Below are 12,000 nucleotides of genomic sequence, written 5' to 3'. Positions count from 1 at the left end.
TAATCCGTCTCTTTGATTTTGCCGATTCAATCATGTCAGCCATGGTAAGTTCTGTTCGAAATCACTGCTAACAATGATAGCTATACATCACCCACAGCTTTTATAATCTCAATCCTAGAGACACGCCGGGGCAAAACACACCCACTACAAAAGGGTTTATAGATAACCAGGTGTCTGCATACAGACGTCACTACTCATAAACAGGTCTTTTACAATGTTATCAGCACTAGTGTACGTAGGTAGTAGGCAGACCCCCGACATGAAAGGGGTCTCAAACAACACACTCAGAGACATGCCCGGACAAAACACCACCCCTACAAAGTAGGATGCATTGCATACCATTGAAGCCCTGCAGCCGAAATAGCTCAGTTGGGAGAGCGTTAGATTGAAAATCTAAAGATCCCTGGTTCGAATCCGGGTTCCGGCAACTCCATTTTCTTTCTTTTTTTCTTTTTTTTTTTTTTTGTATTTAGCCCCATTTACCACTAAACATATACAACTCTTACAAAGTTTATCTGATTCCCCATTATCCACAAAACACACATGGGGGTTTGGGGGCCAATATGGCCGCCCAGGGGTTTGACATCAGGCACATGACTGTCACATGACACTACATCCAATATGGATGCCAAGGGGGCGTGGCATTGTTTGACACCAGACACATGACTGTCACATGACTTTACATCCAATATGGCCGCCCAGGGGTTTGACACCAGTCACATGACTGTCACATGACTCACAAAACAATAACAATAACAAACAACACGTGGCGACAACCACGCGGCTAATTTGCATAAAAAGGAGGCGTGGTTATGACGCGATTTATGACGTTTCAGGGGGCGGGGCTTATTTTGACAGATAGTTCATGATAATATACTACTTATAGCCTTAACTCAAAACAGTTGTTAGGCTTATGTCATTCTGATCTGTAGAAATGTCACATGCAGCCATGCCTAAATTCTGCTTACTGCACATTAATTATAGGCTAATATGTTATGATATTCAGTATTCATTATTGAATGCTCAGCTGGAATGATGTTTTTCCCAATCATCCTATTGTTAAAGCTGCAGTTGGCAAGATTTTTTTTAATCATATTCACTGAAACCGACACTATGCTCCAACAGAACAACATAAATCAGCTGGTTTTAGAAAAAACCTGCACTTCTACCTCCACTTAGAGCCTGTTATTTGTTTTGCAAAAATCCACAGCTCCCGGTTCTTCTGGTCCAATCAGAGCAGGGCTGTGTGAGATCTGACTGTTAATCACAGTCTGGTGCAGTCTGGTGTGCACTGACGGGCACAAACTCGATGAGAGGGTGCTCGGTGGTAGTGTGGGAGGGGCATGAGAGTCCCCTCAATCTGTCAGACTTGCCAACTGCAGCTTTAAAGCAGGCATACCTGCGGGCATGTAATTAGGCTACAGGTTTTCTACAGGAATAGCATGTTTGAACGGGCACTGCACTAGTTGTATAAACTTGCGACATGTGCCTAATACAGAGTTGTTGGCGAAAACTTTGGCGTCAGCAAAACAACTGTGCACCGATGTGTGTATTCAGTTTGTTTTATTCTACCGGAACAAGCAAGAGTTGAAGAAGAGATGAAGTTGCCTAATGTTGGGGAAACGCCAAAGATTGCTGAGATTCTCTGAAGGTTACGTCACACGATGCGAATAAACCGTTTCCATCAACTTTATTCGCATTATACCTTATGCGCATCGAGAGTTAATCCATCCCCCTGTAGCGAATCAAATATAGATGCGCATTTCACGTGTTTCCAACCGGGATTTCTTATGCCCTCCTTACACTGAAAGACTTTGCAAAGATTTGGAAAAGATTTTTGAAAGACTACAGTCTCAGAGCCTCTCACATCTAGAGACAAGTGATAGAGTTGTTGAGTCACAGACTAGTCACAGACTATGATTTTGCAACAACTAGGGATCATGCAGGGTCACTATTTACAAGACTGCTACTAGATTCCTTTAAATTATATCCATCGTGCACTACATATCAACAGGAACTCATATGATACCCTATATCAAAGTAATCTTTTCGTGGTTCTGCAGCATTGTTTCATGTGTGCAGAGGCGCACTTTGTCAACAGGCAAGGCAGACAACTGCTTGGAGCCCCGAGCCGCTGGGGGGCCCCGAGACCTGGTCTCAGCGTGTTTTCCCGTGCGACAAGCGAGAATTTCGTCCATAGAGATGGAATGATGGATTATGTGATGTTGCGTGCTCCTGTTCTGTTGTACAAACAGTACATCTGAAAAGAGTTCAAATAATCAGCACATATTTTGGCTACTGTGGTAAAGGTCAATCGAGGGTGTAAAGTGATGACGGATCAACATCGGAGTTTGGCATTGATTTAATGAAGTTATAGTAATGCTAATTGGCAGAAAGATTGAACATGGTTTGCAAATGACAATATACTTGAGCTAGCTAGCGATAGTTACAACTAGTTAAGCAAGGAGATGGTTAACATCATGTTTACATTTCTGCGCAATGCGATAAGGACCAAGCACGCATTCATTTTTTAAATCACATTAATCGTGTTCTGCCAAAGATTTTTAATTTTACATCGTAACTTGTTCTGTTATCAACGATTCTCTTTGGCTTCTAATATTTTACCCTTTGATACACTGTTTCTTGTCCTTAAACTGACACAGACACTTGCTAGAAGATAATAAACATTAACGCACGAACTCCCGGTAGGCTGAATGGGTGTTTTACTTGGGTCGGCAACAGGCAAATTATGGCTCGGCCCAGCCAAATTATTGTGGCAGTCCAATTTTTAAAAACATTTTATTTTACAATATCGATTTACAAAATAGCCTATTCACCAATTAGACTGCAAGTGGTAGAAAGAACACCAGAACGCACTGGATCCTGTTAGCCTACTCTGTGCATAGCCCTCGGCCAGTGCTTCAATGTTGCACTTTTGTGCCTCTGTTTGGAGCAGATAGACCACCAAGGTGCCGCTGCGTTTCGTAGTGCGGTATGATCGGCTATTCTTTTTAAACAGCAACAGCGTTGTTGCATATCAGATAGGCCTACACAGGCTTTGCATTTGTGAATCCAGGTAGGATGGACATTTTCTTTCCATTCCTCTTTATATAAGAATAAAAGTAATATAGACTTTATCCAAAGAAGTAATTAGAATTAGTCAGGCTCCGTGCTAAACTGTCCATCAATGCCAAACTTATAGTAGCCTAGTGCCTAGTGTCACAATATTGAAAGGGGAGATAAAATAGAGTTCATTAAGAGAAATGAATTACTAATTTTGGGTATAGGACCCCAATAAAACTATTTCATTTCTATACTTTATATTTTGTACAAAGTTTATATTGGAGTTTTAAAGTCATTTTTAGTTATTTATTAACTTTTTTATTCTTCACATTTATTTTTTCAAAATAACAAGGTTTTTCATGTTTGGAACATTTGGAATAAAAAAAGGCTTTATTTCATACATTTTTCGTTGGTGTCAGATTATTTATAGCCTAACATAATGGTGATGAACACTGGTCGATAGGGCCCCCTAGGAATTTTTGCTTAGGGCCCCCACAGACCTTAGAATCGCCTCTGAATGTGTGACATCCCTAATAGATATAGAGTTGTTCTGTCACGTGATAATAGCCGACTAATAATTTATAAGAAATTAAATAACAAATAATCATATAGGCTACAGCTGTCGCCTACTTAGCCCCTTCCTGTTTGGTGTTGGAGAGAGGTCACTATTGGTTTTTATATTGTTCACGTCACTATTTGCATGAGCCAGGACTAAAAAGTAGAGATGCACCGATATGGAATTTTAGGGCCGATAACGATAACCGATATTTATTGGTTTGTTGTGGCCGATACCGATACGATAACCGATAATATTACTCTTGAAAAAAAATTGTGAAAAGTGATTTGGGGAAAGCATTTAATAAGCATAATTTTATTGCAGTAATTTTACCTACCACCAAATGATGGACAGAACTCATAATAGTCCTCAATAGTAAGGCAGTCAACAACATAACAGTAGCCTAGCCCTACAGTATGTGTGGCTCCTTTAAGTGAACCTGACGTCAGTGAATTGCGAGTGAGTGGCTAGAGAGTTTGAATCGTTTTCATTTAGGACTAAACGCTCATAAACGGCTCAGCTTGGAATAAGCTACAGTATAGCGACCAAATCAGAGTTTGTGAGGGAAACTTAGGTTTAGTTTCAACTGCGGGTAACTGAATAAAGCTGCAACTCCTCAGACTGTATCTTATCTCCGTCTACTCTGTTGTGCACAACCTGCTGCAGCAAAAATGGAAGGCGTTAGCCCCGAAGGTTTTAATAACATATTATGATGACCTGTCTGGAACTGAAGCACGAATGGTTAGCATGTTTCTAGGTAATAATACAAAACCCAAGCTAAAGTAATGCAAATAATATACTAAAACACAACTAGGCCTACTTATGTACTCGTCCCACTAATGAGTTTGTTTATTTGTTTCCCCGACCAGCGCGGTAAAGTGTAAACACACCAGCACAAGACGGCTCTAGATAGGGCTGAGCTCCGCTCTGTTAAGGTTAAATGGCGGATCATTCACGAGAGGATTTTGAGATGCACAGATTCCCAAATGAACGCATATCCACAGATTTTGTGGTGAAATACATTCACACCGCTGACATTATATTGAGGAAAAAGTATAGCCAACCAAGCTCAAGTAGGTTAGCTCAGTGTAGCCAGACGGACCTTACGTAGGCCTAAATTAGGACTTTAAAAAATATCGGCGCAAATTATCGGCCAGAATTCTGTTATCGGACCGATAATAATATTTTCATTTTTTCACTTATCGGCTAATAATATATTGGTCGCCGATATATCGTGCATCCCTACTAAAAAGACTTGCAATAATATCAAACATGTTTGATATTGTCGTAACGGCAAAACTAGAAAAAGACTGACTCCGACTGACTTAAAACTGATTAAAAAAAGATTGGCACCTTACACTAAATGATCTAGTTGACGGGAGTGCGCCACGATTCAAGTACAACTCCCATGATTTCTGTCCGACTTTGGAAATGTAGTCGCCGACTGTGAAAACCAAAAAACCAAAATCGTACAATGTAAGGCCGCCATTATTGGAATAGATAAAATGCGCATTAGGAAGTTGGATGGAGACACGGTAACTAATTACATTCAGAATAGCGGCAGGTTCAAACACTCCTGGCTCCACAGGAAACAAACGAGCTCACCGAGAGCCTTTCGTGCAACTAGTCAATAGTACTACTCACTTCGCAACACTCTACACACTCCTGTAAAGTAGGTGGCGTATGCAACAAATGAACGATGAATCAGCCAATAAACTGAAGAAGACTAGGCTACTCACTTCAAGATCTGCTTATCTTATGCACCAAAGCCAGTTTTGCGTACATGATTGAGACAGAATTGGTGAAGGGATCACATACTGAGGAAAGAATCAGTCCCTCAAAGATTGGAATTAAATGTTTCTGACTGTCAAGCTATTTTATCCAGTCTATGCTGTCAAGTATTGTACTTTTGTAGGTCTACGTTTTCTCTACTGGCCCAGCCTAGGCACAAAGCATAACCTGTCGTGAAAGAAAAACACGTAAAATGTCCAACAACCTGTGCCTCTCATAAATGAGGTTGTAATGAATTGGGTGCTGTTTCAAATTTCAATATCAACTTATTCAGCCAAAGCAACGCACGCTTTGACCTAAAGCCTAATTACGCTGAAGCCTAATTACTCTCACATTCTTAAAGTGACAGGCACTCAATTTGACCTACACACTGTAGCCTACTGTAATGACATTAAAGTTAAATCTAAGTCAATATGATAATGTGTAAAATGTAAGTCAAAATAAAAATCAATATGAAATATTCAACTTACTGTAGGCTACTATGTATTTTAGCTGGTAATTAGGCAGATCATAAATAATACATTTCAAAATGTATGAAATACCAACATATGATATGAAGCCACCTTTTCAGTGAGTGTGTTGGGGAGTCTATGTCGTGTAATGTCTATGATCTCCACTGGTGTGGTGGGGGGGCTCCCAAATCAAATCAAGAAAGTATCAAAATTCTTGATTTATTATCAGTATCAAAACAAAAATTGTGACACACTAAAATTCTTATAATGTATTTTTCATTGGCTATGGCTCCTGACTGATGCATAAGATAAATAGATAGCCTACAGAACATCTATGATTTTGTAAATAACTATTATTGTATTGGATTTGAGTTGTATTGGTCTACAACAACACTACAAATGGCACTGGGAAACCATACATACTGTTATATTTTATTCACCTGGTTTAACAACTACCACTATATAGCCTATGTAGTCTAGGCTATGGGCCCCGTGTGTCTGCCAAGGGCCCTGCACTAAAAGATTGTGATGATACCTTTTGCGCCCATTTATTATTGCCCCCCCAAATAAGCTAAATGCCCCCCAAAGATGACATCCTGGTAACCCCTCTGGCTATTTCACTGGTTTAGCTTCACTATTTTGAGATGTTTCATCAGACTCACTTCAAGCTTGGTGTACTGATTTTATATTGTGTGTGTAGGTAGGTTGAAATGGATGAAAACTCACAAAATGTGGCACTCACATCATCCCTGTCTCTACTCAGGGACAGAGGTTTGGCCCCAGATGTGGCCCAGGGACTCCATAGTGCCCTCTTATGTCACTGAATCTTCTTGCTGGCAATGCCGGCAGTATAAAACGTGCTTCCAATGTATAAAACTCACAAAACAAATGTATTACACACATCAGGTGAGTGCATTTCACACACACACCACATTGGAGTGCATTGTTGGATTACAAAGTGTCCATACACAGAGTTTGTGTGTGTGTGTGTGTGGGGGGGGGGGGGGGGGGGATGATAGGTAATAAACCTGAATTCATAAGATTGCTCATAAGACATAAGATTATTTTTTGAGAGCTGGTGTCATGTGATATGAGTTGTAACATTCCACACTATTCCCTCTTGTGCAGTGATTCAGCTATCAGGTAGGTAGTCCTGTAGTTAACTAGTCATTACACACACAATGGACGTTAGAAGATTTTTAAGTTGTCTTATTTCAAATGAGTGTAACAGCCAGCCATCGGGATCTGACCTGGATACTGTACAGCAACTCAAATAATGACAGATAAACAGACACAGACATGGAGGCAACTACGAACAGCTCTGAAGGAAGGCAAATCAAGCTAACTGTAACCCCAGAGATAAGCAACCTCTAGGTAATGTTAAGGATGATCTTGAGGAAAAACATGGTTGCCTGTGTAATGGTAGCCAGCTGGTAGGCTACGTAGCTATACATATGCAGCCGATGTTGTGTAAACCTCCCTCCCAGTGTTGAGAGGCTAATATAGGCTGCTTTATACTGGGGTTTTTAGCTCACTTGCTTTTGCACTCAATTCCTGATCTGAAATGCTGCGAGTTGCTTGTTTGGGTCCAGGCGAGTGCAGTAGTTTTGTCAAAATACCAAAATTATTGTTTCGATATCAATAACAAGTCAGGAATTGCACAAATGTTTTTTTACTTTTTTGAGACTTTATAAAAATTTGATTTGATTTTGGGGGCCCCCACCACCTTGACGTCATCAGAAATATTGATTATAGTGTGATCATTCAAACCAGTGGCCATCCTAGATTCTGCTCAACCCTCCACACATGGAAAATGATGGCTTAAGTCATGTGTTTCTATTTCATATATTTTGGAATTCATATATATAGTATAGAGTATATCATTATTTTGTTAATAATGTATAGTATTTTATAATCTGCTTATTACACGGCTCTTCACAAGGCAAGTAGAACGCTCCATTGGCTTGAATGGGATTTCCCAAAGTTCTATGGTAAAACATATAATAACCGCTGTCAGGTTTTGTGCTTCTGATACGTCTTGCATTTCACTACGCAAGGACGAACTTCATTCAAAAGTGAAAGCAGACGGTTGATCAGCTGAAGAAGAAGAATGTTTGATTCAAGTTCAGCGTGTGTTGTTGCAAACTATTTGTTTCTCAGCAAATGCCACGATGAACGGTAACATATAGGCTAGGCTATGTAGGCTAAAGTCATGTCGTGGGGAGTTATTATTTCGTTTTGGCAAGTAGCCGTGTAATAAGCGGGATAATGTATAGAACGCCGGTCATTATTGGGAAAATAAGTCCCTTCAGGACGGAACAAAACCCCTCCGCTGTGCGTCGGGGGCCGGTTCGTCCTGGCGGGACTTATTTTCCCAATAATGACCGGCGTTCTATACATTATCCCTTACATCCCAGACAGCACACATACATCTGCTCGATGTCGGTTTCAGATCAGCATGGAATCCTCCCATATAATAATGTCGCAGGGGTATCGGCCTGAAGTCGCTTCCATGTATGTTGGCTTTTGATCGTTCCTACTATCCAAAGCAGATCCCGCTATCTGTTTTTTTAACCCCAGCTTCCATGTATGTTGGCTTTTGATCGTTCCTACTACCCAAAGCAGATCCCGCCATCTGTTCTTTTTTTTGCGTGTGTAGCAGGCAGCCAGGCACGTCAGATCAGCCTCCTGGAGCAGCGATTTTCAGGTTGGTAAATTCACTCATGTAAATTGTCAGAAAATAGGCATTGTGTCAACTGTATGACTGTTTATATATTTGCCTGCTATAGGCTAAGCCATAACTTGGTGTACATTACTTTATAAAGAGCTGTTTTGGGGTAATTACAACTTCGTTGTGAACTAATTCACGTTAGCTAGTTGAGCTAACACTGGAAGTATGTTAAACCTAGCTAGCGGCTATGGCGAAATGTTAACACTACAGCATCCATGATTACCGGTACAAGGACAGCAATATGCTTGGGTGTAAGAATAGCACATTTTCTTAGGGAACATTTTCTAACAGCATTTTTTCATCATTCAGACTTTTTTAAACATTCAATAAAATGAATTGAAAATATTTCTGGCCTCTTTCTTGTGTCTTCTGATAAGTTCCGACCTAAATAAATAAAGGTTGTATAAGCCGGGGGTGGGCATAGCTTTGATGAGTCATTGAAACATTGGCTCATTGTCGTTTTCGATGATTTGCAGACATCCCGGCAATGTCTTGCCAATGAGCAAACGCTTCCTATGCGATGTCTTCTAGACTCTAACGGCATTCATCGGCCCGACATCGGTAAGATTTATGTGTGCCGTCTGGGATAATTATTAGTGCTAAAAATATGTAGTCATTTGAATACTTCATATTGATTTTTAAACTATTACACTTAGGCATATCTTTAATGTTGTGTGAAGGTCTAATTGAGTGCAAATTGGTGGTGTGTGTAATTGAATGCCTGTCACTTTAAGAAATATGTGAGAATAATTATAACCGCCACTAGCGTAGCGGTCATATAGATTGTCAAAGATTCAACGATTCCCAGGACACCGAAACACCGGGGCACACGAAACTTGGTGGTCATGTAGCACCTTATGGAAAAATGTTGTTTGGTCCCCGGAGACCACTTACACTTATGTTGTCAGCATTACAAGGAAGATTTCAGAAATAAAATCAGTCATTGGACAGCTGAGATATTAGACAATTGGTCATTGTTACAATTGTAACGAAATTAGAACGGTCGGGGACGTAAGGGTTAATCGTTTGACAGCCCCATATAATACCTTTAGCGGACGTCCTGCATCAATATTCACTCTCATAATTGTCAATAGGCTTTGTTTTCAGCCTGTGTCACGGGTTGGGGAACCTATGTGCTCGGGCTCGTCATCGCCGCTTGCGGTTTCATTATTACGTGAACCTACCGTGAGTACAGATGATATATGTTTAGCCAAAGAGGGGTTTATCTGAAGAGCGTGTGAAAAGCACCATCCTTGAAGATCAAAAATAGCTTTGAGTCCATGTCTTTGCGTTTCCGTCTCCCGTACTATCAGTTCTGATGTGATGAGGCTGACTCGGAATACCTCATATGCAGTGAAATGCTTGGGATTCCAACGCCCTAAGTAAATATACAAAGACAAATCACCTCGGTAATTTAATCAGAGGCTATGACAGGCATAACAGACCTAACGTCTCTGCTACAAAGACGTGACCCATTTGAATGTAATTGAGATCGACAGAACAAACTCACCTATTCGATAAATTAGAACTCTGCTTCCCGTGTGGTCCCGAGATCGAAGTACGCCATGGTAGTTGTTTTGCAGAAGACCCAACACTGACGATGGGTGAAGATTTAATGCTATTTCGGGACACTCTTTTCTCCATTTAACGTAGTTCACCAATAACTGTGGAAGACAGCACGAATGCGTTTTCGTCCTTTTAGCCTACATTTGCAAATCCCTGAATAGCCTTTCTCAATATTGCAGTGGCAGACTAGGCTACCAATCTAATTTACTATCCAAATGCAAAGGACCAATCCCGATTACAAGGTTGTTTACATTCAGCAACTTACAAATATGATCTAAATAAATAGCCTACAGTAGGCCTTGACCTATAGGCCTACGTTCACAAGTTCGAACAGCTAACATTGTTTCGCTATGGAAACTGCAGTAAATGCCCGAGTGTTAAGCCTAGGCTAGAACTTTTTTTAGACAGGGAAAGAGCTCATACTAACCTTAAATGATAAGTCAACATCAAAATCTCTCGCCCTTAGAAACCTAACTAAAAAGTGATCTGAAAGATGCAGTTCACATGAAATGTTTGCCTCTTGCTCTGCTCTATCCCTTAACTTAGAAACATACACTTTCAGCGAGTCATCAGTTAAATCGTTCACATTTTCTAAAGGTAGGCCTATGTCGCGTTCCTCTCCAAACTTCACGTCATGCCTTGACCACATTTGAAAAACTCGAATGTGGCTTAAAGGCTACCATATAACCTACAGCCTGAATTCCTACTTCGCGCACACATGTATGTCCAAGTTTAGCCTTTGCCCATATTAAACTCTGACTGAAAACGTTATGTGGCAAAGGTGTTTACCCTTTCCTATCCAAACAGCAGCAGGCTATGGCTGACTAGAATAGGTAACATATTGTTACCGATTTGACCAGCAGACCACTGACCCTGGTCCTATAGGCTAGGCTATAGGCCTAACCCAGATAGCAAACTCATTATGGCCCAAATTTGGCCCAAACTTGCCATTTTGACAGAGTTTTGGAAGGATGTAGGCCTACGCCCCATATATGGCTCAAGTTTGGCTTGCCAGAATCAAAACAAAAGGAGGCCAAAACTCCCCCAAAACCAATTGTGGCATTCCAAAATATGACCATAACTGTCCCCAAAAGAGTCCAAAATCCCCCAAATCCAGCCAAAAAGTAGCTAAAACTGACCCAAAGTGAGGCCATAATTATGCCAAATGATTGCTTCTACATTGAATCTTTACATTTATTTAATTTTGAATTTTGCAATATGTCTATATTAGTTTATAATGAATTGCTATGTCCTAGTATATCCATCCTAGGCTCATATTGTTAAATTAGCCTATTAATATGTCAATATAGATTTTTTACAAAAAAAAAACAACATGAAGATTAAATGCATTTCATTGTTATTTGTATTTATTAAGTCATAACAGCATTTGCATTAACTTATTACTGAACACTGGCTGACTGTCGGCAGAGCAAACGGGATTTCTTCTCACAGCATCTGAGATTGACACAATTACTAAATATACTCTTTAAATAGCCTTGGAAATTGTTTAGTGAAGTTTAAGGCAGACAAGGGGGGAGGGTGATATAAGCTGTAGCTTCTTACCCTACCCTTTGGTCACGGGGGTGTTCATATAGTCAGCAATGTGCACGGGTGTCCATAATCAACAATATTATTTACACCCGGGTACCCTGTCAATGCGTGTATTTACCAGCTGTACAGTAATTTAGTTTTTAACAGTTGAACAGCTCACTGATTCTTGAAAATTTGGATAAAACAGTTTTTAATTTTGAAAATAAAAAGTTAGTTAAATTACAAAATCTGAAGGTATATCATTATAGACCAACTTCTTGGCTGTTCAGCAATGTACCGGTGCAACCTCC

The 12,000-nt window shown here is 40.2% G+C and overlaps 1 protein-coding gene and 1 non-coding gene across 2 annotated transcripts in view; one reads left to right on the top strand and one right to left on the bottom strand.

The window, feature by feature from the left end:
• ttpa (tocopherol (alpha) transfer protein) overlaps positions 1-11,001 on the bottom strand; it is a 62,194-nt gene extending 51,193 nt beyond the window's left edge. The window contains exons 1-3 of the mRNA XM_042109759.1: positions 10,587-11,001; positions 10,104-10,257; positions 9,778-9,971 (exon numbers count right to left, since the gene is read on the bottom strand). Coding sequence (XP_041965693.1) covers positions 9,778-9,971; positions 10,104-10,257; positions 10,587-10,808 — 570 coding nt within the window. The 5' untranslated portion in view covers positions 10,809-11,001. The remainder of the gene's footprint in view (positions 1-9,777; positions 9,972-10,103; positions 10,258-10,586) is intronic.
• Positions 355-427, top strand: trnaf-gaa. Its single transcript has one exon. It is a non-coding gene; the product is annotated as a tRNA-Phe (tRNA).
• Positions 11,002-12,000: the final 999 nt, after the last annotated feature.

Source organism: Alosa sapidissima, chromosome 1 (assembly GCF_018492685.1).
Source record: "Alosa sapidissima isolate fAloSap1 chromosome 1, fAloSap1.pri, whole genome shotgun sequence".
NCBI classification, from domain to species: Eukaryota; Metazoa; Chordata; class Actinopteri; order Clupeiformes; family Clupeidae; genus Alosa; species Alosa sapidissima.
Note: the sequence above shows the minus strand (reverse complement) of the source record. Positions and strands in the feature narration are given on the sequence as shown.